This window comes from Gymnoscopelus braueri (genome assembly GCF_963280865.1).
Source record: "Gymnoscopelus braueri genome assembly, chromosome: 24".
NCBI classification, from domain to species: domain Eukaryota; kingdom Metazoa; phylum Chordata; class Actinopteri; order Myctophiformes; family Myctophidae; genus Gymnoscopelus; species Gymnoscopelus braueri.
Window position 1 is genome coordinate 22,828,264 of NC_137626.1, and position 27,433 is coordinate 22,855,696.

A 27,433-nucleotide genomic window follows, 5' to 3' on the forward strand; every position below is an offset into this window, starting at 1 on the left:
TGGCCGGGTGCTTCAATGAACAGAATTTGCAGTGTTGGCAGGTGGGAAGCTGGCAGTGGATTGTGTCCTTGCTATTGGTTGGTCAGGAAACCTGTTCCACAGGGATGAGATCTGGGGAAAATAGTCAAAGTGAAACTGTCTGGTAACTCTATTATCATATCAGAGGAGACACGTGGTTGTCTACACCCTCGCCAGCCAGATCAAACAGTTATAAGCTAGTTATAAGCTTATTGTTGTTGTAGACGATTAGTTTGTAGACGATTAGTTAGGTTAACTAGGTTTAGTTGTGATCTTATAGTTATTGGAAAAGATAAGATAAGTTAATTAGGTTTAGTTATTCACTTATTGTTATTGGAGGTTAGTAAAGGTTTAGTTATAAGCTTATCGATATTTGAGTTTAGGTAATGTTCAGTTATTATCTTGTTATTGGAGGAGCTTAGTTCAGTTAGGTTCAGTTAAGATTGTTATTGAGGTTAGCTAAAGTTAAATTTTATTGGATCAATATTTTTATTGAAATTTATGAAATACTCAACACCCCTACATCCCTTTCCCACCCTCCCAACCACCCACACAAACTAACCCAAGCTAAGGTTTAATTTGTTATTTGGGGTTGTTCAGTTGTAAGATAAATACGATTTTTTTTATTGGAGATTAGGTAAGGTTTAGTTATAAGCTTATTGTTATTGAAGGTTAGGTAAGGCTTAGTTATAAGCGTATTGTTATTGGAGGTTAGGTAAGGTAAGGTTTAGTTGTAAGTTTAATGTTAATGGAGAGGTGAGGTAAGGTTTAGTGATAAGCTTATTGTTATTGGAGGTTAGGTAAGGCTCAGTTACAGTATAAGGTCTCTAGTGAGGTCATGCAAAAGGCTCAAGTTCATGTTGGACATTACTGAAAGTTCTCAAACAAGGGTTTCTGTTTACTGCTAAACAATCAAGTGACAAGTTTCACTTTCACCAAAATGCATTCTTATTTTGTAAACTCTGTGATAGAAAAGTCTACTCCCCTGCTACTCCCATTCTTGTTATGGAGGCAGTTAACAGTTAATAGGGAGTGACTCATCAGGGTCATGTAAAAGCCTAAGTGTGCCTAAATTAGTCCTCTCTACAGATCTGTAATGTGATCGGACCGCGTCATAATTGCAGAAGAGAGATTTTGCTGCTGCTCCTCTTCTAGAAGAGCTTGTTAGAGGAAAAAAAGGGTGTATTGGTGTTTTATCCCCTAACAGAGGGCTAGGCTTATGGAATAAAACAGGGTATGACTGCATGTGTGATTGTAGACTATATTATGTGTGTCTGTGCGTGCAGCTGTAGTGTCACTGCGCGCCTGGGCACAAAGCCCAGTCTTGCCCCAGTGGATGCCTGGTTGCCGGATGGTGGACACACACAGTCTCTCACACACACACACACACACACACACACACACACACACACACACACACACACACACACACACACACAGAGACACAGACACAGACACAGACACAGACACAGACACAGACACAGACTCACACACACACACACACACACACACACAGACTCACACAGACTCACACAGTCACACACAGTCACACACACACTGACTCATAATGCATGAGTTGGGCTATATGCCTGGCAGGCAGGGTAAACTTTAGTGAGAGCTGGTGAGGGGGTCAAAGAGCAGGAGCCCTGGTCATGTGGTCTTGTACTTACAAGTATCTGAGAAACCGCGAGCAGAACACACAGTAGTGTGTGGGAGTGTATACTGTAGGTTTCATTGCATAATGATAATAGTATACCGTATTCTCCCTTAGCTATTGTGGTACCCATTCCATAGCACATGTCTGTAATACAAAGGTTGTGTTGTATTTGTACCATTAATAGTTTAGTCCATTATACAAGATATCATGTAAGCCATTTTGTGCCATTAGCCTGCCTCTTGTCTCATGGACCTTCCCCAGAACAGGTATTTACAGTAGGCTAATCTGTGGAGTTTTCTCAACTCAATTTCAAGCCAAATTTGGTCATGCTTATTTTATTAAGTACTTCATCTAATAGACTTGTAATAAAGAAGTTTATTGGGCAATAATGACAACAGCCAAAATATATCTATCAAGTATAAATTTGTCAGTGTCTTTTTTACTTTCTGTTTGCTGATCCTAATTTTTCTTTTGCGGTCTGTCCTTTGTTCTGCTAAGCCTCTGGTAATTACATTTCCCAGTTTTAGTAAATCATGTTTTAGTATTTAGTGTGTATACAGAATTGTATTTCTGTCAGCAGGAGATATCTGACCTGCGACATTTGCATTATGGATTCCTCCAGCCCATTTGACAGTGTAAATAAAATGTATATTGCCCAACTCTGCAAAGAAACATTTGTCTATTATCTCTGTCCACTACTGTGACCTTTGTTCATTTCTTTGTGCTTTTTCTTACTCAAAAGCACTCCTCTTTGGATGGAAATAGGTTTTTGGGTCTTTTGATTCGCGTCTGTATGTGAGCAGCCATCACTCATCACATGTTGCCACTACTCACTGAGACTGGGTGCTATAACAGCCTGTGTTTTGATCGTCTCTGTCATGTTGGGGATCAGCTTCCCCTCCTTTTTTCACAGAGTAGGCCTATCATGGTCTGTTGCCTTAATACAGTACGCATAGGGGCAGCTCTGATTACTGTGCTGATGTAGCAGCAGGAGAACGTACCGGTGGGCATCTCTATGTAGTGGATACTCTTAGATCAGCGGTCTGTCGCACCAGCTACATTTGTGTAAGTTTCACCTCGGGTGACTGAATAAGTTTGGCATGTGGCCCAAAGTCGGTGGTCCTTTTTTTACAGAGGTACCACTGAGCACATCCTGACCGGTTGCATCACCGCCTGGTATGGGTCCGGGAGCTGTACTGCAGAGTCCTGCACGGGTCCAATTTTGAGAACCCGCGCCCGCCCCGCCCGTCAATACTCAGATCCGTAGACCGACCCGTCACCCGTGATAATTTCAAAATACGAACCAGACCCGCCCCGCCCGTCAAATAAACGACCCGTTGTCCGCCCGTTTACCCGTGTAAAATGTAAATCCTATTGAAAAGTGTGTTGAAAAAGATAGCAGCCTTCAACAACAGCGCTACATTCAGTGGTCAGGTTTGTACAGAAATCAAGTGAAGACGGAGGAGCGAGCTTAAGCCACGCGCGAACGCGCATCTACGCAGCACACATGTGTCGTTGTTTACGTCATCAGATACTTTTAATTTGAAGGTTTAACAGGATGTTCAATGTGTTTTTGTGAGTTAAGATAACTGACCAGCATGCTCCATGCAATTGTGCTGTTAAGTTACACAAGTTACGTTGTTTGGGCGGAAACAGTGCTCTCTGATTTTCACAATAAAATGATAACCGCCCGCGATTAGTTCAGTACCGCCCGTCCCCGTACCCGTGATCTTATCAAAGTAAAATTTTCACCCGTTTTCACCCGTCAAACGCGGGTACCCGTCGGGTATCCGCGGGTACCCGGCCCGTTGCAGGACTCTGCTGTACTGCGTTCAACCGCAAAGCACTGCAGAGGGTCGTGCATAGAGCCTAGTGCATCAGTGAATGTGAGATTCCCTCCTTCAAGGACATAATATGTCCTGAATGGAGGATAGTTCACCGGGACATTGTGTCAGCATAGGAACACACACACACACACACACACACACACACACACACACACACACACACACACACACACACACACACACACACACACACACACACACACACACACACACACACTTTACTATAGTAGGTCGATCATAAGTAATCTTTGGGAGAATAGCTTGTTGAAAATTAGAATACAATTAAACAGAGGAGTTATAGATGGTGATATTTCTATAAATTAAGACCGTAAATGCCATGGTAATTTCTTTCAGTTCCATTTATTAGTCTTCATAGGATATTGTCAAAGGCTATTAGTCTATTGACAAAGTTCAAAATACTGTGACACAGTAAGGCCCAGGGTACAGTGTTTATACAGAAGCTTAACAGGCTTTTATGATAAAAAGCTTTTATGATAAAAACCAGTACAGAGAGGAGGTTGTTATCTGATGCAGGCAAGAGGTCATTTGTAACTTTCACTAATGCCATCTCAGTGCTATGGTGTGCTCTGAATCCTGAAAAAGTCACATAACTGCTTGGTGGCTGCTTTCTCAAGGATCTTAGAGAGAAATGGAAGGTTTGATATACGTCTATAGTTAGCTAATATGCCTGAATCGAGAGTAGGCTTTTTGATTGAAATTGAATTGAAATTGAAATTGTGTTATTACTGTAAAGGCCAGGAGCAGGTCCAGCTGGTTTGATTGATATAGCAATTCTGATATAGCAAATTCTTTCATCTCAAGCACAAGAAACAATTTTGCGAGACTGTGTGGTACGAGCTTGTGCTTGTGTGTCTGTGCACACACGTATGCACTATGTACATCTGTGTATGTGCAGGGAGTGGTGAAGGGTCAGTCAAAGTATACAGTATATACTATATTACAATTGGCTAATGGGAGGTGGGTGGGCCATGGCCACTCTTACTCAGATAACCATAAACAAACCCAATACGCCCATATATAGGCATATATGGAGATCCGGTTGTGTCCAGAGCCATAGATCTGACTGCTATGCCCATATATGGTCATGTGCATGTACGGGACCGACCGACTTCAAACACGGCGTGCACATCGGCAAGGACTCAAGGGAGTGCGGTTGTCCAGAACCGCCGATCCGACCGATATGTCCATATATAGGCATAGATATCCACATGGATTCAAGTTCTCAGTCGCCGGACTGATTTCAGTCGTTTGGATTCCATAGAAGCCAGCATGTCTTCTATGGAAGCATGTTGCACAGCGAAAATAGCCTATTTTCGGTTATTGTTTTAAGATAAGTGCATTTGAAGTGGTCAGACTAGCATTATGTTCAAAAGCATCTTCCATAAAACCCTAATATTTCATAAAAGCAAAGGTTAAAGCCTTTCTTCACCTATGTGGCTGTATGCAGAACAGCGGAACAATAATTACTAAAACATAATTTTACATAATTTGTGTCAATTGTTTAGGAAACAGCACTAGTGTGGGGAGGGGGGCTCCTTTCACACTGTTTCACTAATTGCACATTAGGACTTGGCCATCCATGTATCCTGTTGTCCAGAACCGCCGATCCAACTGATATGCCCATATATGGGCATACCAATATATAGGCGGATACTGATGACATCAGGGATATATGGGCATGAAAGGGACATGGACTGACAGATACAGAGATCTCCATATAGTGGGATAAAAGGGACACAGGTAGACAGTCTGGAACCCACTGTCCTCAACCTAGTGATAACACATTGCAGCAGTCCTCCTTAATCACTGCAAGAGGTACTGCATTGCCTTTTCTATCTGAGGGAGATTTTGAGGCAATGTGTTCGTTCCCTCCCAAAAACCTATTTCCATCCAAAGAGTTGGTGGAGTGCTTTTGAGTAAGGAAAAAGCACAAAGAAATAAAGAACAATATGAAGGTGTTTTCAGGTCACAACTCCTGTTGTGCGGGTTGGCTTCATATTCTGTGGAGTCGGTGTAAAATTCAGCATGTTTTCTAATTTTTTTCACCTCCTATCGGGGAGGGAATTAAAATGCTGACCCGATTCCTTTTGTGAGGACGATCAGAGTTCACTGAAAGGGGGGAAAAACAGAGAAAAAAAGCAAGTGTCAAGTTTTCTGTCAGGTTTAGGTTACAAGTTGACCAGCGGCTTGCAATCTTTCTGCCTGACCTCGTCTATGGAGGTCAACTTCACAGGATCCAGGATTCTCCCGCAGGTAGATTTCTCTGTTCTGGATCAATGACTGATATTCCTGTCAGTCAAGGGAGGAGGGGACACACACAGCTTTAGTTTTTTCTTTACTCTCTGTTACGGATGTAGCTGTAGGGATCGGGGATCTGTGTTGTTAGAGGGTCGTAACACTCTCTTTGTATAGAATTAAATATGGAATTTATGTGCAAATGTTTTATTTTGCATATTGTTGCAGTTGGGTGGAAACCTTGTCCAAAACGGTTTCTTTTAAGGGAATGCAAAAAGGAACCTGTGCAATGGATACAATGTAGTTATTATTTAATCTCTTGTTTATACTTTTCATTGATTAAATATTTATAAAACCGACGGAAGACTTTAAACCTGCTGGCATCCCTATTTAGTTTTTAGTTTTTGTCATTTGTTTAAAAACTTCCCAAAATATAAAGAATAGCAGATCTACAAGCTCACAATGCATCGGGCGTGTTGTGAGCTTGTAGATCAACTATTTTCATTACTTTTGTCTGACAGTAAAGTATAAAAAAACATAAATATGGACATACTGTAGGGTTTCTGCCTGACAGTCGATATTCGTCTGTGTTTTGTCTTTTTATTTCCTACTGTATCTGAAACACATTGAATTTTTCCTGTGTATGAAAGCTTTAAAGTTTTTACAGTAAATGTTTTCATTTTCAAAACAAAGCTTAAAGTTCCGTAATAGGATTCTGGCGTATCTCTTCCGGCATGCATTGTTTTGAAAATGGCTTTAGAGATAACTTAATTATTTATTTACACATTATTTACATGCAAGCGTGTGCTCTGTGTTCTCGTGAATAATTGAAACCACAGAAAATCTGTGCATTAACTCTTCTTGTCTCTTCTTCATACATTTCACATTTGTTTTGTCTTGTGAAACAGGAAAGAGGGAGTGACATAGGTGGCTGTCTTTGGCTATAAAGTGCTAATCTCTCCAAACAATAGAGATTGCAAAAGGCACCATTAAACTTCTTTGTTTGGTGCTTCCGTGAGGTACATAGTCCTAATTGTATTGTTGGATTGAAACGGCACCACATGAAAGGCAGTTTTCCATGCCTCATTCCTCTCAATAAGCTGGCTTGCTGGAAGAGAGGCCCACTGTTAGAACTTCCTCTGCTCAATAATGTTGTTGACTTTGTGATTGCTTTGTGGGTTCTGATCCTGTGCCACGGAGGGCCAAGATTTTCATTCCAACCAACACTACAGCACATTCATGCTTCACGAATGAGTTGCCCACCTTCTGGCGCAAAGTGTACGAATGAGTATCTACTGATCTATTTGAACTTTTTATTGTGCTGTGCTCCCTCCCAGTGATTCACAGAACTTTTGGCAAAGTGACAGACAGACACCAGGTCACAGGTAGATGTGATTTTTTTTTTGGCTTTGAAGTTGTATCTTAGCTTATGCTGGAAATATTTGTATGTCATGGTGCTGATTGCGACGGAGATTAGCCCCCGACAGACAGACAGACAGACACACAAACATGTGCACGCAGTCGCACGCACACACACACAGACAGACACACAAACATGTGCACGCTGTCGCACACACACACACACACACACACACACACACACACACACACACACACACACACACACACACACACACACACACACACACACACACACACACACACACACACACACACACACACACACACACAGACATACCATATCCTAAACACCTCTGTCTCCTATATATATATATATATATATATATATATATATATATATATATAGTCATGCAGTAAAAATCTAATTTATTTGTGTAAAAGTAGCAATTGATTAATCCATACTGCTGGGGGGCTTTAAAAGAAAGCCATGCAGAAACCTGGTATCCCTGCATAATGCGGGACCTATCAATGGCACCTATCAATGCCTCGGAGTCTGTGGAGACACACACCATTGGAAGGTGATGAGAGAACACAGATCACGGCAACACTCACACTTTGGATAAAATTACATTAGGCCTAATTCTCTTGTGGGAAATCCTGTCCCCGATGATCACCTTACCTCTTGATATCTCTGTCACCAGCTGGCCTCACAGTGGACTGCTCGTCAGCCTGTTAGGCTGCTTTGCTTAACCCATCAAGACCGGGAACGCATCTGTGTCAATTCAGATTGTAGCTATAGCCATTGTTTTATACTTTGGCTATTTTTTTTTAAATCTTGAAAATGTTTGCAAATCTTTGAATATATATATATTTTTAAAGCACTTATTTTTTTTTACTCAAATCTTTGCTTCTGGGGGTCCCTGGAACAAAAATATTTTGAGATGGGGGTCCGCAGCCAAATACATATTATTTTGGGGCTCCTTGACATGAAAAAGTTCCACTGATATTATAGCAACATAAGTGTTTCAGAAAACCTTTTGTACATTTGTAGAATCCCCAGAAGCAAAGATTTGAGTTACAAATGTTCAATTAAAAAAAATAAAATATATATATATATATATATATATATACATATATATATATATTTAAAGATTTCCACATATTTTCACGATTTTTCACAAAATAGCAGATCTACAAGCTTGTAGTGCGGCACTCAGTGCCGCGCTATGAGCTTGTATATCTGCTATTTTTGAATAGCCAAAGAAATCTTAAATTTACACAGATTCTTTCCCGGTCAAAATGGGTTAATGAATAATTAAGAGGCGGGGCTTGTGCAAAGGAGCCCATTAAGATGCAGAGTCACAGCGGTCTCCATGGTTGCTGGGGCCATAGTGTCGATAATGTCACGTCTCCATGAGCCTGGTTACAGGGGGGAGTTACACCGTGCACACTAATACCATACTGTACGTGTACAGTCACCACATGTATAACATTGGTTCTCAAACGTTTTCATGTCAATCATTTTTTTTCCGTATTGTATTTGGCCGCAGACCCCCATCTAAACAAAATGTCTGCCAGTGACCCCCATTCAAGATGCTGTTAAGATGGTTCACAATTATTTATTTATTTATTTATTTAAAAGATTTTTCAAGAGTTGTTTTGAAAATAGAAGATCTAGCTCGTAGATCAGCTATTTTCAAATAGCCGATGTACTGTATATGTAGGGTTAAAGTGGTTAAACTGATTTTGATGCTATATTAACACATTTAGCTGGGTACTCCTCTTTGAGAACCACTGATCTATAGTGACCAACTAAATAGTGGGATTCACTTGATGATGTGTTTTTCTCATGAATTTGTGCGAAAAAGAGAAAGAAAATACAGAAAATACTCAATATGTACTATATGTACATAATTATGTGGAATTTCAATGTAATAAAAGATTTGGCCACCCAGAATATATTTTCTCTGATACAGTGTGTCCAAAATCTATATTTTTTGGGCAATTCTAAGAAATATCTGATATATTGCTTTATGGGTTTTATCTAGTGTTGTCGCTAGACACTGATTGCAGACCACTGCAAAGAGCATTCATCCTCATTCGGATGACTTGTCTTCATTATACTCTGTGTGGGGACTGGGGGAACGCCACGCCACAGTTTGCTCTTGAAAGCGCTCTTGTCACCAAACTGTGGGGTTTTAAAAAAAAGTTAGATTAAAGGCTGTTCGGAACCTGTTCTGTTCCCATTCAGGGGAAAAAATAGATACCTTTCCATGGTTGATCCATAATTGATAGCCACGGTCACATCTAGAACATATTCCACACTTTTCCCATCTTTGGTTATGCAACAGACTCTTAGTGAATGTTATTTCGGTTCAGCAGAACGCTCCCCTTCTCTTTTAGACCCAGAGTTATGCAGTGGAATTAATATAGTAGTAGGTCAAATGGCTTTGAGGCTACCTTATGGAATATTCGCCCAACATCATTGAAATGTGCGTTATTTTGAGCTCCAATCGCAGCTCCAAAGGTAAATGGAGCGCCTACCCTCGCTCGGCCATCTGTTCTTGGTCGACGGGGATGCTGGGCCACTATAGGGCTGAATTTTCTTATTAGGAGGACAGTGGTGTAAATCGAAAGCTATTGAACGGCTCAACGTGGGATGATTATGTTGACCTGGCATAGTGCCATCATTGTTCCAAAATAAATACTTGTTTCTTTACCATAATCCTGTCGGTTATCATTCCCTTTGGCAAGTAAACAAGTAAACCCATTTCCCTACCCATGGCTGGAAATGGGGAAAAACAAGGTTATCATTTGCCAATGTCACACATAGCCTGGAGCAGCTCCGTTGACATTGACTGAGAGATAGACTTCATGATTGATGGTGTAAATGTGGAGATGGAGCCAAATAGACATTCAAGAAGAGTACAGATGGCTGGTTAGGGCGATTGGCAGGAGTGGATATTTCACGCGGCATCCTAATAGCCACCAATGTTCGTGGGTTAGATTCCCATGTCAGGGCCTGTGATACATTAAGTCTGCCTCTCCTCTACAAGTACCTCCAGTTTACGGAGTGTCTTTCTTGACTCTTCCCTGTAAATCAATGACGTCTTATTGATGAGGTCGGCCTTGCCCAACTATGGAGGGAAGGTGTCTCTGAGATTATTATTATTAATTCACAAAATGTGAAAAATATGTTTTTTTTAAAATCATAAAATGTTAAATTAATTCAGGAATTGACTTCCTTGGATTACTGGCACCGGGCACAAGAAATGTGGCGCTGATCGGTGTACTGTTCTGCGATAATATCCACGGATGGACATTCAGGGATCATACATACAATGCTCTTCTAGAATAAAGTATTGAATTATGTAGTATTCTTTAAACAAAAACAAAAAAAACAGCAGTAAGTATCAATGATAGAATGGTTTATTTCTTCACTCACTTCACTAAACATAAACAGAGTTTTGTTTCCCGGCTATTCTGTTATTCTGCAAAAAAAGCAGGTAGTTCTGCTATCATATCAAGTAGCAAAGGATCATAACATATTCTGCAGCCTAAGCTGCTACCTGTCACATAAGGTTTCATTGGGCCGGTAGTGATGATCGAGGCAGTAGGCACGCTGCCAGACAAATTAAGTTACTGAATTAAAAGCCAGAAGCTGTCTGAAATGGAGGTACAGTTCACTGTGGTGAATCTCCGCAGTGACCAATTCTCCAAAGATTAGGGGGGACATGCAGCAGTCTCTCCTTCCCAGCCCCTGTTTGGAAAGCCTGCAGTTGCGAGGGGAGCGACTTGTAAGACTCTATGATCAGTTTTGACCGAAATTATGTTACAACAATTTACAATGTAGGCATTTAGCAGGTCTATGTTTATCCATTCCAGAGTGACTTACAAGTGGGAGATTAGAGTAAACAGAGTAAGCATGAACCGTAGTCAACAAAGGTAAATAGTCACCTAAACATTGCAAAGAGAACAACAATGTAGTGTCTCAGAGAAACTTAGGATACCAGGTAAACATCAAAACTAGCATCTGTCTAAACAACATGCTATCTGCAAATATTCTGCAAATATATCTGATTTGTGGTCATCATAATAAGTAACCAGCATAGGAAGAAATAGCATCTATCAAAGGTGACAAGAAGGGATGCAAGGAAAGGTAGGGGGTGAAGTGGAGTCTGAATAGGTGAGTCTTCAGATTGCAGTGGTGGAAAAGAGTGTGTCTGCACTCTGCAGTGTGCAAGGGGGAGTTTATCCCACAGTTTGGGAGCCAGGAGAGAGAAGAGTCTAGGATGTGTGGAGCGTTGAGGGAGGGTGTTTAGGGTAGGCTTGAACAAGGAGGGGTGTAGGTTTGGTTGCCTTGTAGGCCACCAACACCATTGTTTTGTACTGGTAGCCAAAGAACATTTTGTTCAAGTTGACGTAATTGTAAGATGTCAATGAAGGAATGGCACAGGAAGTTCCGTCATATACCACACAGGAAAACCTGCGAGCAGTACTAGACATGCCACAGTGAGCTGCTGTGCATAATCCTTCTCTCTCTCTCTCTCTCTCTCTCTCTCTCTCTCTCTCTCTCTCTCTCTCTCTCACTCACTCACTCACTCACTCACTCACACCTTGAGCACTGTCTGCTTGCTTGTTTCCCCCCCACACACCTCCAACAGAGTCCTGAGCAAGGAGAAAGCGTTGATATTATCGATGCTGCAGGTTTTGTCAAAGTTATCGATACTGCAGATTTTGTTGATGTTATCTAACGCTGCAGATTGCAGAATGCCACCGCCTACAGCTTGCCTCATTAACTTAATTTACACAGCTTGTGTTGTTGGGTGGAGTGAAGAGGGTTTCCCTCTCTACTGAAACCTTAGAAAAGTTGAGTTGAGCCAGAGGGAACAGAAGGTAGAAGAAATATAAGGGAATGTTGCCTTCTACCCTTTTCTTTCCTTGAAACCAACTGCGGCAGGATTGTTAAAAAGGATTTATATATTAATCCGTTCTTATGTGAGTAATAGAACAGCATATTCCCAGTGTTTGTGGGGGGTGGGGCGGGGGGGGCCAATGTGCTGTCTTGAGATTTCAGCTTCGCTGGAATCTGCTCCTGCAGGCGTATCTGACCTATTTATTATGAGTCCGATAGATGAAAAGAGGCTTTTGTACTGTGGCTCTGCCTTTTGTGAGAGCCAAGCAAAAGGTAGATGCTCTTCTCTTGGCATCCTCAGCCCCATGTCCTTGACGGACTCATATTTTCTTTCCCCCCTATTTGTCACTCCAGAGCTTTTGTTTGTTTGTTTGTTTTCTACACATGGTCAGCTGCAAAGGTATAAAAGAAATTATGCCAATGAATACATAAAGATTTGACAGAGAGCTGGCTGGTGCGTCATATAACAGCCTAGCTGCTGGTACATTGGCTCTCTTCTTGCACCCACACGCTACAAAGTGCTGTGGCCAATGCTGGCCATCAAGGCTTGTTGTGGTCCTGACCTGGTTAACGTTGCTTTGAGAGAGCAGGAGAAGGACACATTTCAAAGGCAAGGCTGCTGAATCCCCCCCCGCACTTAGCCTCATTTACAGCATCAACGCTTGAATGCAGATGAGAGAGAGCCCATTTTTTCCTCTCTATCTTTCTCTCTTTCTTTCTTTTGGCTTTGATTGGTTATTGGATATTGTTTTATTTTTTTCCAAATGAATGTGCCAGAGGCATTTATTTAGTTGTGTGTCGATTGCCTCAGGGTGTCAGTAAGAATTATAGAGCTATTTAATATTTTGTGTGCTCTGGGCCTCTCTCGTATCGCATTATTTGCAAATATGTGATGGTTTTTGGCCAAATGTGTTTTCCTTTCCAAAGTTTGTTTCAATCAATCTTTGAAGCAAGCCTGAAAATAAAGACATTACTGTTTTTTATTATAATCTGATATCTATCTCCACTCTGCTTTGTGGAACTGTTATGTTTTGATAAGCCAAGTCCCACAAATCACTAGCTTGTGCTACGGGTATGATTTCTCAAGAATCCACGGTGTTCCCTACATCAATCTCCCATTTACTTGTAATGTGAGATTTTTTTGATTGTTCTGCTTTCTAGTCATAACATTGTCATTCAGACCACAGCACAGCAGTTGTGAGCTAGGCTTTAGCTGTGACTTTATTAATAGTACTCCTCCCACAGAGTGTTACATTCCCGAGCAGGATATGTATCAAGCAATAAATTACCGTTATGTTGATACATTTAAAACAGCAGCCTAACTTGACACTTGGAATTCAAAGTCGGGCTGGGCGATTGCCAGATACCGACTGTTGGTTTTTCAGGTTAGGCATGTGCTCGTCAACTTATGAGCACTTAAGATTTAACAACAACGGTATCCTTTAAAATAAATATCATTATCCTCCTAATTTGTATGTATTGCAGGGAGTAGCTCTTGTGTTTTCCTTAACTATGAAAACAACTTGAATACTTTTGCACTTTGCATTTATTTTGGCAGAAAGACATTGCCTTAGTTGAACTTGCTCTCTCTGTAGCCACCTGCTTCAGCAAATATAAGGCAAAGCCACTCTCCAGCTGTGGTGTTAATCCATTAAAAAGATCTTCATATATATATATTTATATATATATTTTTTTTAATTCAACAGTCTTAACGGCTACATATAAATACGGGTACAAACTGGCTTTCTAAATTAACTTTCGTTTCATTTCCTCTTTTTGCAAAGTCTTTGTTTTGTGCTGTTACATTATCGGCTCAACACAGAGGCTTAGGTTTGCAGGTCTAACTGCCAATCTGTAATTCCTTCCTGATTTGTTGTTTTCATCTTTGGTTTAGGCCTAATAGGGTGTTTTGAAAAGGACCATCGGGAGGTGACCATAATGTAATTAGTGGGCTCGCTGGGAAGCGAACTACACTAATACTATTTGTCATGTCTTGCTTCATGTCTTAACCCAACAACACTAGGTACAGTCATTTGTTCTATCATGCTGATAGGAGTGGGAGATAAGGAAGGTGTTTCTCACATTGATGACGTAATCATGCTGCAAGAAGGGTTGGTCGGTCTGTCTGTCCCTCTTTTCCTACCCAGCCATTCAGATTTCAACCACTAGGAGTCTGGCAGGCCAGGTCTCCTGTTCTTGTTTATTAGACAGAAATGCAAAACAGCACGAGTACAGTCAAACAATTGGTCCAAAAGGATGACACCAAAAAAGTCCTTGCGGTCTTGTTGCCATTGGGGTCCTATGTATTCAATTCATCAACATAACTTACATAACATCAACAATAACGCCATAATTCAATATCACACATATAAAACACTATATGTACAGAGTAGGGGGAAAAAGGGGCGGGGGGTGATCATCTGTCTAAGGAAGAAGTGATAATTACCTCCTCCTTTGGCCTCCTGAAAGACTGATTTTCAGGCCTGTTTTAAAGGAAGCCATTTTTAAGGGATGGGATCAGGGCATTCCACACTTGGGTGGCAGTGCTGTAGAAGGAGAATTTACCCATGTTTGTTTTAAAGGTGGGCGTTGTTGTCGCTCCCTCTGGTATTGTGGCTGTGGGTGTCGCTCACTTTTTTGTGGTAATTTGTCAGATATGTGGGTATTTTGAATGCCAATCCCATTTTCAATTGCTTAACCCTGTCTGACTTCTACCCTAAGCCATCCTAGGCTAGCAAATGGGACATGGGCCCCAGTCCGAGAAGTAGTCAAATTAGTTTGTTTTGGGAGGTTTGAAGCTTAGTCTTTAGTGATATTGAGGAAAGCCATTATAGTGAATGTTAAGTAATCTTTTTCTCTTTTTAAATTTTTTTTAACCAATTGTCAGCCAGTGAATCTGTAGTTGACTGTTTAACTTGTTGGGTGTTAATAGTATTTCTATAGCTGGGTAGATATTATAAAATGTTTACCCTTACTCTAGCACTGCTATGGCCCAGTTTGAGCAATACTTGACACCAGCAGAGCTTTTTTTGGGAGGAAGATTTTTTATCCTATTGAAACATTCACAACATTGTTTAGAAACAAATATTCAGTCATGCGGCTAATTTCCCCAGACTTCTAGAAATATGAAAGCTCACATTTTTGACACTCACAGGATAGACTTGTTGTAGTCCAGGCTTGTTTGTCAAGTGGGCCTACAGTACGGATGTGCATTACCTGGTGCAACATCTGTCCTTAGTAATTATTCGGATGAGAAATTCAAATTGAATCAAATTTCTGCTAAACAATTAAAGGAAGATTGCATTCCTCCCACACTTAGTTCAACACAACAAGGTGTGGTTTCAATTAAAGTAATTGCATGTAAATGCAGTGGTTAGTTTGGGAAACTACCTGATGGCCGCCTGATATCTGCACTACATGTCAAACAGTGAGAATGGGTTCTGCTTCTGCTGTTGTCTTGTTAAAATCAGACCACGACACAAGCAAGCTACCATTTCCTCATGTCATTTCCTGTGGTGGTGCGATCTATCTTCACAGAAATGCTTTGTTGGCTTCCACGCAACAATACTGGTTATGATGCAAAAGGGAGAGTTTTTTGGTTCCCCAGGCATCGTTGTTTTCCAACATTCCCAGGAATAGCCTACTGTCATAACAAGTCTTATGTCCTGCCAACAAGACTTACTAGGGGTGCAACAGTTAATCAAACAAATTGATTGAATTGATTATAAAATAATCGATTTCTTAAAAATATATAAATTTTGGGTGCAACTATTTTAATGTAGCTTTTTTCTCTAAATGTTTTACAAATAGCGAGAATAGCAGATCTACAAGCTCACTATGACAGTGTCATAACGCAATGTTAAAGGCCGCTCCACACCAATGATTCGCCATGCAACTACGTGCAAGTACTTGCAACCATTATCCCCAATGGCAGTTGCAAGGAGCATTGGTGCGGTTGACCTTAAAACTGTTTTGTTGCATTGGTGCGGTTTGGCCTTAAGCTTGTACATTGGCCACTAAATGGGTTAATCTAACTAATTAATGTAGTGATTTAGAACAATCTATTGTGTGTTTGTGTCTATTCATTGCTCCATACGGAATATTCGATTAATGGAAAAAGTAATCGATAGAATAATCGCCAAGTAAATAATTGATAGTTGCAGCCCTAAACAAGACGTTGCAAATGCGTTGCCAATTCAATGTCGTGTTACTGCCCACGCTGCCAGTTTTTGCTGCCACCTGAAAATCAGTAAGCAACCAGCACATTTCACACATTTAACGGCTGCAGTTGTATGGACCAGCACACTTTAGTTGGACCATGTAGGTGATGCCAAAAGACAATGGGATGATATTGAGTGAAGGATTAGGTTTGGTAAAAATCTTCTCCACTACTCTCTCAACTGTCCTCTCTCCTCACTCACCTGCAGTTTGTCACAGTGCGGTATGTGTTGGAAACACAAGCTTCCTGGCTGGAGGTAACCACTGCCCCCCATACACTGGTCTGTGCGTGTGTGCTCGCGCGCGCGCGTGTGTGTGTTTACATGTGAGTGTGTGTGTATGTGTGGATATGCACGTGTGATTAATATATAGGAAAGTAACTGCAAAGATTAAAGGGACACCATCACAATTTTAAACATGATCTCTCTGCATATTTAAGTGTACATTTAGAGTGTTCATGGTTATTCATGGTTAACCGTCACATGATTTAATATTTATACAAAACGTATTGTTTGACACCGAGTCTTTGACACAGCATCTGTAACATGCATGTTGTGCAACTGACTTCAGTCCCCGAATGCAGCAAACGAAGCCAAATGTCTCATTAAAGACAAGGTGAACAGCATTCAAATATTTATCATCATCTGTCTTTCTGGAAATGCCTTGTGGTTTCCTAATCTCTATAAACTACAGTTTAAGAGCAAAGCTTCTGAAACTTGAGCTTATTTTTTAAAAGCCAAGCCATTAAACATGAAAGTATAACCTACCTGTGGTTTATAGGTAGAAATACAAACCCGCATTTTCTCCTTAACGCGCTGCTTGTATTGAAGTTCATTATAGATTTTGTTGCAGCTAGCAACATTGGATATTTCATACCTAAATCCAACAGGATAAAGTTAACGTGAATATCGATTTGCCCTGTGGCTCTGGACCGAGTAGGGTGGTTCGTTCAGCCATCACTAGTAGTGGCACATATCAGCTGTGGCAGAAAAAGCAGCATACTATGTTTCTAATACCAAATTAGAAACAACTAATTCATGTGTTAAATCCAGACTGAGCAATGGCAGCTTTGAAAAACGGAACAAGTGTGTGAAACTGCTAGAGCAGCACAGTATTGTACCTAAATCATTATTTACGAGTTATTTTTACCCGCTTGCTGAAAGCTGCGGGTCTAACAAGAGGCAGACCTACTACTCATCATTCGACAGATTACAGATTTGCATTCGACACTTTCATTTGCATTCGACAGATTTGCGTCATTGGCTGTCGTTTAAGCCAATGGGATACTTTCCCATACTCTGAACGGGCGGCCTCGTCCTCCCAAGCTATGGGACTATGGATTCCTCCGAGCGCTAGCCGAATTTGGCTAATAGTTAGCTTGTATGATGTTACTAACTAACTGTTTTTAGCCAAGCGCGCTAATGTCCGCTCCCCATTAGTTATCGACGCAAGTCGCGTTATTACTCTTGTAATTTTCATGTATTGTACATCCCAAAAAAAAATGTATTAACCATGTTATGGTGCTGTAATGACTTTATATTTTCTCAACATAATACTTGAGCACTTTAAACCTATATGCATCGGCTATTTGAAAATAGACGATTTGGAAATAGCCGATCTACAAGCTCACAACAAAATAATAACAAATAAAAAGCAACTACCTATATTTACAAGCAACTTTACAGAAAACGAGGTCGCTTATAATTAGTGTACATGGCAACACTAGTACGTGAGGGGTGTGTGTGTGTGTGTGTGTGTGTGTGTGTGTGTGTGTGTGTGTGTGTGTGTGTGTGTGTGTGTGTGTGTGTGTGTGTGTGTGTGTGTGTGTGTGTGTGTGTGTGTGTGTGTGTGTGTGTGTGTGTGTGTGTGTGTGTGTGTGTGTTACACTAGCGTGTGTGTCACCTACATAGTCAATCTATATACCATTTTAAAGGTACGGGCCTTGTGATTAAAATGTTGCAAACCATTCCAAGATTGATGATGATTTTAGCATCAAAATTGATGCTAAAATCAGCGTAACACAAAACATGTTTCATTAATATAGCAGATCTACAAGCGTCGCCGCCTTGTGTGCTTGTAGATCTGCTATTTTTGATTTTTTTATTGAATACTTTAATTAGAAAAGACATTAATGAAACCAAATGGACCCATTTGGGTATTTTGTTCATGTAAGCCAGTAGTGAAAAGGGCAAACTTGCATGAAATTAAAAGACAAGTTGTGAGCTTCACTTTTATAAAGGCTAAATAATAATAATAACTTTAGTGTCAACTGTATTCTTGACTGGTTATGCAGGAAAGTACTCCAGTTAATTGTGATGGAGATACAAATAGATCTTTCAAATAGGCCAATTTGCAGGTGATCAGGTGCAGATTAATGTAACATTGTACCTCTATTACTTACTGTATGTTTGCAAATGCTTGAGCACTATAGATTTTTTCTAAATTTGCACAGTCAAGATTTTAGTCTGGTGGATCATGTTCAGTGGTCGTGGTGTGAATACTTTCAAACATTTTAGTAGTTTTACTTTTGGTACTTTAATTACATTTTGATACCAATACCTTTGTACTTTTACTCAATTTTGAATTCAGGACTTTTACATTGCAGTATTGACACTTTTACTTAAGTAAAGAGTACTTTTCCCACCATTGTTGATGTTTTTAACATGACTGCCCTGTTTAAAAATGAATGAATAAACACTATAACCAAGGTTACTGTAGCAACATTTTTCATGTAAGGTATGACGCTAAAATCAGCTGAATTTTATCAGAAAAAAGCAGATCTACAAGCTCACAACGCATCGCCGCCTTGTGAGCTTGTAGATCTGCTATTTTTTATTATGACGTTTTTTTGAATACTTTATTTACAAAAGACATTAATGAAACCAAATGGACCCATTTGGGTTTTTCTCTCATGTAAGCCAGTAGTGAAAAGGGCAAACTTGCAGTTATGCATTACAACTCAAGCCCTGTTTCAAACAGTGAAATCAAAAGACAAGTTGTGAGCTTCACTTTTATAAAGGGTTAGGGTTACATTGCAGTACTGATACTTTTACTTAAGTAAAACATTACAGTACTTTTTCCACCACTGTTGATGTTTTTAACATGACTGCCCTTAGGCTACCTGTATTCAATGGACTCACTTAGTTTATTGTGATAATAGTTTATTTCTTTCATACATAAATGAATACTAACTGGTCACCACCTGTCTTTTGTCCAGGAACAATGCAGACAACACTATCAACCAGTCCTCCTGGGTGTGTGTGTGTGTGTCTTCATTTTTGTTGTTCATACATTTCTAAGTGAAACACTGTAGTTTTGACTTGGGTAAGGGTAGGCTACATTATGAAGTAACTATATCAGCTGGTGAAAATAGCAGATCTGTGAGATTGTAGATCAATTATTTTCACTATTATTGATATTGTACACACACACACACACACACACACACACACACACACACACACACACACACACACACACACACACACACACACACACACACACACACACACACACACACACACACACACACACACACACACTTTATATTGGTAGCCAACCAATGAACCTCTGTGGAGTTATTTTTGTTGCATTGGAATGGCTGAGATTTTATTTTAATGACAACTTTTACATTTTGTGCTGCAGATTGGGGCAAAAAAAGCCTGCCGCAAGCGGGTATATTATGACTTTGTCATTTCTTGTTTTAATTTGGTGAGAATTGTTGTAGGTGTAGGTGGTGGCAAATCCAATGTTTTTAATGTGCTGTTAGATTTGGCCACAGAAATACATATTTTTAGCACACATGCAACACATGACATGTGGTACTGGACGTGTGAGTTTTTTTGGCTTAATCAGTATAGTCAGTGGACATCTTCAAATCATCGTGTGCGTGTGTGTGTGTGTGTGTGTGTGTGTGTGAGAGAGAGAGGGGGATAACAGGGTTGTAGGTCAGTTTAACATCAGCCTATAAAGCCTAATTCATGCTCTGTCATCAGTGTCATGTGCCAAATACAGCAGACCTACAAGCTCACAACACATTGCATCCACGACGCGTTGTGAGCTTGTAGGTCGGCTATTTTTGGAGCGCGACGAAGTATGAATCGGCCTTAACACCAGCGGCTGCTTTCCACAGGGGAGTAAAAAATAAACTCTTCCCAGCAGCCCCTGGCTTCCTGTGTGCACAACGCAGACGCTGCCTGGTGTTTTGTGAGTGATGCACTGCAGTAGAAGCACCCCTGCTTACAGCTGAACAGGTATCTAGCTGCAGCTGAGGAGGCGGAAGAGCAGCACAGGAACGAATGAGAACACTGGAGGTGGAGGGACAATGCTGGTTCACAGCCGTTTAGCTACACAAGTGATAAAGGGAGAGAGTTGGTGTGTGTGTGTGTGTGTGTGTGTGTGTGTGTGTGTGTGTGTGTGTGTGTGTGTGTGTGTGTGTGTGTGTGTGTGTGTGTGTGTGTGTGTGTGTGTGTGTGTGTGTGTGTGTGTGTGTGTGTGTGTGTGGTAACAATCGGCCTTTACCTTGAAAGGAGAATTATTAACTAAAGGAAAATCAACGGGATCGACAGGTTTTTAACTGAAATTAATTTAATAATAAAGCCACAAAATAAACAATTGACTAATTAAATGGTAAATAAATAATACACTTCGGCTTTTAAATAAACTTCTGTCCCTAACTCTTTCCCTAATAAACAAAAGAAATAAACAAACAGATGAACAAAACAATAGTTCTTTCACAAGCTCTTTCTGATCACAATCTCATTCAAATGCAAACAATAAACAAACTACTCGGACGTAAGGGTGAACGTCACCGCAGACCGACGCTCCAAACAATAACAACAGTTCACGCGCTACTGTCCAAACGGCCTCTTTTTCCCACGCTCTCGAGTAAGTCTATTAGTCCTTATATCCAAATGAAACGATAACGATCTTCCGCTCGTCGCGGTCCGAAGGTAACTTTAACGTTCGGGGTACCCCATTATTTGTAATCCTCAGGAACAGAAATATGGACTTATCTCACCCGCGGCTCCGTCAGAATCCTCTCGGTGACGGACGGTCCATTCATAAATCCAGCGCGATTATAACCCCACGGCAGCAACGACTCGTTCCTCTTCCGCTGGGCTCGCTATTTCTTTGTTATTGGCTGCAGCTTACTGTTTAGTTAACACTTTACATCTTAAACTAGTATCACTGGCGCTCAGGAGATCTCCTCTCGATTCCACCCGTTCCCACCGGTACACAGGCTTGTTTGTTCCCCCTCCCCCCAGTACCACACCTTCTATTTGAAACGTCGGGTGGCACAAATCATTCAATCACCCACTGATCAGACCCATTACCTTCCACGTGAATAGGAAATGCTTATATTGCTTACAGTGTCCAACATGTTACATATCACTCGTATATAATAACATGCATAAGTAGATCAGATGTTACATATCACACGTATATAATAACACCCATAGATCAAGCAGATAAATATAATAAATATAATGTGCATTTGTCACAGTGTGTGTGTGTGTGTGGGCTGACAACTGAGCTCAGAAATTACATGATTTTTGTATTTAATTTAAATACTATAATTGTTTACTTTAATATTTACTTTGCATGGAAGATTATGCACAAAACGCATAATGTAATATCAGAACTGGTCAGTACCTCTGTAGCCATAAGAGGGCATTCGACGACGATTGTCAAGAACAAGCTTGTCAACGGAAATGTGGAATGTTTATATATTTATTTATGTGTGGTGTCTGACAACATTCAAGTATAAATGTCAGTAGATGTAACGCAGGTAAGATAATGAGTCAATACTTCGTAGTTGTCCACCTGATGTGCATTCACACTGGACGGATGAAAATAATCATGTCACAGGGAAAGCGTCACTGTTTTCTGTTATGTTATGATCGTGGGATGTGTTTTGGCTTGTTAAGATAGACGAGAGCCTGATGACGCCTCCGCACGCATGCTGAACATAGACTACACATTGATATATCAAAGACCCATCAGCGTGCACTGCTTTGGTTGAATTGTCAAATACGGTACAAAACATTGAGTGGTAGACTTCTAAAGTTAATGATTAGTCGAAGGTTGATTATTAATTGTGTGTGTGTGTGTGTGTGTGTGTGTGTGTGTGTGTGTGTGTGTGTGTGTGTGTGTGTGTGTGTGTGTGTGTGTGTGTGTGTGTGTGTGTGTGTGTGTGTGTGTGTGTGTGTGTGTGTGTGTGTGTGTGTGTGTGTGTGTGTGTGTGTGTGTGTGTGTGTGTGTGTGTGTGTGGCCAAGGACTGGAAGTTGGATTTGTGAGGATGTAGGTTATGGCCTATTGTGTAGGAAGGCTAATGGGTATAATCTTGCTTTAACATGTTGTCCTTTAACCCATTACAAATACCTGCAAACTGATGATCTTATCAGCTGGCGTGCTACACATTCGGTCCTGGCTAATTTACAGCCTGCTGCCTGTGCATGACCTGGAGTATACACAAGCCCCCCAGACGACCATGTCTGGGTTATGGAGACAAGGAAAGAGTCAGTCAAGTCCAATTTTATTCATACAGCACAATTTTCTATTTGCTGAAAAAAAATCTAAACTTCAATTCAAAGTGGGAAGGTACACTTTTCTTTCTTTTTTTTTTTCTTTTTTTTTTACAAAGTAATTCAGTTAAGGACATACAGAGTTTAGAAGTCTTGCCAATGTAAATATTGCATATACTGTAGTGTGCCATTAGCCTTTGCTTGCTTAGCCATTGTCAAGCAAAGTATTTACAGTTGTTTTGCCACCTTTTGTACTCGCAGATCAAAGATGGCATTTACACTGGAGTTAAGCCTAAATTCTTCACAAAGGCCCAAAGAGAAATGTTCTCCATTGTTGGATAATTCAATTTGCCTGAAAAAAACCCAAAACAATAGGTGGTATAGTTATGTCTAAAGTGAGTTCAATCAGCCATACTTTCATTAGATCTATGATTAAATTCCCAATCTATTTGGACACAAAATAAGCACTAGTATATTGGCATTTCGGCTGTGTCACACAGAGCCAATAAATAAAACAAATAAGTTAGAGAACAGTTATACACATATGAATTACAATTAGGAGTCGGACCACAGAAGAATAAAACGAGTAAACGCAAAATGAATGAAATAAAGGCAAATTATAAAATACTGTCTTTAAAAAATGCTTTAAGGCATTGCATTGTAAAAAAAAAAGAAGAACAACGATGCTGCATTAAATTGTAATGCATTTAAATTAATGCGATATAGTTGCCTATTTAAGGTAAATTATGAAATTGGTATCCAAGTACAGTGTTTGATATTTTGTGCTGTTTATTCACATTCAACTCTACTGATGAAATATTTACACAGTTAAGATGATATATCAGTATGTCACACACACACACACACACACACACACACACACACACACACACACACACACACACACACACACACACACACACACACACACACACACACACACACACACACACACACACACACACACAGTCAACTTGTGTACCTCTGTGCCGTGCGAGGTGTTGTGGTTATAAATTGGCATCTTAGTTTAAGAGATTTCATTCAGCTTGTGAAATACATTGTGTACCCACATCCACGCTTGGCTAGTTCCTTCTGTGTCCTCAGATGCACCTCAGAGCAGCACCCACCGGTACTGAAGGATAAAGATTAATACTTTTCTGTCTGTGTTTTGCAGCAGTGTATATATTTTGAGCTCTTCCTGTCTCAGTGCCTTTCATGTCTTAACTAAAGCTAACGTGCTTGCTCAGTGCTTGCTGCATGTGTTTACAGTAGATATATCGCTGTACAATTTCTTGCTCAATTGTACTCCGTTTTAATTGAAAGCATTGCATAGGCCTTTGTCCCATTCAAATAAAATCCTCCCAGCTCCATTTTGCTTGAAAGAAGTGTGTTAATTTGAAACCAGGTGCTTCGAGGTCGGATCATTCATTTATCGGTCAAACGAATCGCAACATTACCACAGAGGACTCGCATTCTATCAGGGTCTGCCAGCCTTGGCTGAACAACCGCCGTGTCTCTTATCTCCTCTCTCTCTGTCTGTCTCTCTCTCTCTCGCCCAGCAGAATGCAGCGGCGTACCCGCGGACCCGGCCCACTGTGATGCGCCTCAGAGATAATGAGGGGCCAGAGACGGGAACAGCGCCCGTGAGGCAGAGGCGCCCAACGCTGATTCCACCACTGCAGCCACTGACGCCAACCTCCTTCGTTGCTGCTACAGAGTGACACCACCATGCCTCACCTCCCTTCCTGATCCCACCACCCCCTCAATCCTCCTCCTTCCTGACCTCAGTCTCTCCCTCCCCCCTCTCTCCTTTCTCTTGCTATCTCTCACTCTTACCCGCGGCCATGGCAACCCCCTTCCTGTGGAAGCTGTCGTCCCAGAAGCTGGGCTTCTTCCTGGTGAGCTTCGGCTTCATCTGGGGTATGATGCTGCTGCACTTCACCATCCAGCAGCGGGCCAGCCACGAGAGCAGCTCTGTGCTTCGCCACCAGATCCTGGACCTCAGCAAGCGCTACATCAAAGCCCTGGCTGAGGAGAACCAGAGTGTCATGGACGGACCCTACGTGGGCACCATGACGGCATATGGTGAGTGGCCAGTATGGAATTAAATATTTGATGTTTTTGATTTCTTTGATTTCATTCTTTTATTTCATAATTTTACTGTAGTCACATCACTCGAATGTATTTATTTAATATTTATTTTAGATATCTTTTTCATCTAGCAACAGTGTGAAGTTGATTGGATAAGCAGTTCCACAATCGGCCCGCTCTGAACGGGCGCACGTTCCACTAACTCCAGTATTTAGGCAGTTTTAGGTTTGTGGGAACAAACAGCACCACACAACACATGCTGCAGCTAAAACATTGATTGATTGAATACTTTATTAGCAGTTTGAAACACACACACACAATAAAATTCCTTGAAAGGAGAATATGCCCATAAGTATTAACAATGACATTATGTGAATTATGCCATGACCCATTGCAAATACATATATTTTCTAAATAAGAAAAAGAGGTTGTGCATCAACAATGGGTTTTCTCAGTGGAGTGCTAGACCCAAAATCCAGTATACACATCAAAAGCAATTGAAAAAATCCCAAAAAGGTAGCACATCCAAAATTTCAAATCAATGGAGGACAAAGTACTCGCATTTCTTTTTTTATTGGCACACACCAATAAACGAACGCTTATGCGTTTCCGCTATGAGCCTTCATCATAGCTCTGATGAAGTAATGTGAGTACTTTGTCCTCCATTGATTTGAAATTTTGGATGTGCTACATTTATTTTCTCTCCGTTTCTTTCTCAAGTAGCATACAGTTGGTAGCGCTTAGTACATCCTGGGAAATCTCGTCCGCTAGCCTTTTTATATTGCTGATACAGCTTGACCGGACCATAATAACCTAATAGCACGCACGTCCATATCAGGCCATCGATAAGTTATTCATGCCATTAATAGACCTGTATGGGTCAATGGGAAGCTTCATTAGAAACTTGAGATTGGAATTGATTGTACTCTAATGCGATCACAGGGGATCTAGTCTCGGGAAAACGCGTCAGTCTGGGAAAAAATGCAGTCGCAAGCCGATATTCTTTGCTGTGTTTCTCCTCAAGGACTGACCAAGGTTGCTGATCCGTGACAGTAGTATTACTGTCCTGGTAATGGACATTATCAGCACTCAGTCACCTGTCAAATACGCTGTATTTTACTTCAGGACATACAGTACATATAATATAATTTCTCAAACTGAAATGTTGAGCTCAAGTGCTAAACTTTAAGGATATTGTGTGTGTGTGTGTGTGTGGGGGGGGGGTGTATGGGGGTGTGTGTGTGGGGGGGTATGCGTGCGAGGAGATGTTATTTGGTATAGAATGGCTTACAGTACCTGTCCTTAGCTTTAGCTTTAATGGGGCCATCAGCAAACATTTTAGTGAAAATGCACCGGCTTGTCATCAGCCCTCGGTCTTGCCATTAAACATTATGGGACAAGTGCCTCCCTTTTGTTCTAAACCATGCAGCATGCAACAACTCCCTCCCCAACAACAAAATGACTGCCAAAGTGAGCTATGAGAACACGTCGAGAAACCACTGGGACTCGCTTGCTAGCCAGTCGCTCGATTTAAAAACAACCTCGGCCTAGCTCTGGTATTAATTTCCCCACAAACACTTACCTCTAGGAGTACCTCCGTTTTGAATATATAGGCCACATTCTTCTAGCAACAAAGCCCAAAACGATCACTTATAAGTGCTGCTCATTACACTCGATGCTCCTCACTTCTGGGGAAAACAGAGGAGGCTTGTGGTTGTCAGCGGCAGCCAGGCGCTTATACTGTAGGTGTGTGTGTGTGTGTGTGTGTGTGTGTGTGTGAGAGATGGTGTGTGTGGGTAGGGGGGTAGGCAATCGGAGACACTAGATCTCTTCCTCATTAAACTGCAGGTGTTCAGATGTATGGGCTGCTAATCACCAAAAGCCCAGAGAGTGAACGGGGAGCATTAAACTGCTCACGTGTGTCTCAAGGTGCATGCAAAGCATATGCAAAGTTTTCAGGCAGCTGTCTCGACAGACCTTTGGCAGAATCCCCCCCCCCACAAACTACACCATCCACACCACCATCACAGGCTCTACTTTTGTATTTCTATCGGCAGTGACAGTTGACCTTGACATTTGTGTTTATCCTAACAAAAACACCATAAGCATGTGCAGTATTATTGTTTAGATTTTAATACCATTGTGTTGCTAAATTGTGTGGTAATTGGTTGTTTCATAATAAAAACACCAGTTTTCACTATAACTATAACAATAACTATAACTAAATGACTCTAATGTATGTCTTTCACCATTGTATTTTTTTAACGGTTGGTGTGAACTCTGCCATCCACTTAACTTAGAAAGATTTTTAAAACTATATTTTTTATAGTTCTAGTTCTAGTGCTCAGTGTGAACGGCCCTTTTATGCTAAATCATGTGATCTCTAGGGACAAAACCACATCCAACTTTTACCATGGTATTAGCAAGCTCTGTTTCCTGGGAACTGGATGCTGTCCAGCCTGTCTTCTTTCTTTCTCTCATAACAAAGATCGCATCTCGATGGCACTATTTTTTTTTTTTTCATAGACTGCACAGTCCGTT

The 27,433-nt window shown here is 40.9% G+C and overlaps 1 protein-coding gene across 2 annotated transcripts in view; it reads left to right on the forward strand.

Annotated features, from left to right (window-relative positions):
• Nucleotides 1–27,433, forward strand: part of mgat5 (alpha-1,6-mannosylglycoprotein 6-beta-N-acetylglucosaminyltransferase) — a 145,780-nt gene that overhangs the window by 3,418 nt on the left and 114,929 nt on the right. Inside the window, exon 2 of one of the 2 annotated variants that reach the window (XM_080422531.1) lies at nt 24,364–24,886. In XM_080422531.1, coding sequence (XP_080278657.1) covers nt 24,646–24,886 — 241 coding nt within the window. In that variant the 5' untranslated portion in view covers nt 24,364–24,645. Of the gene's footprint in view, nt 1–24,360; nt 24,887–27,433 lie in introns of both variants that reach the window. The other variant, XM_080422532.1, reaches the window with a different exon arrangement.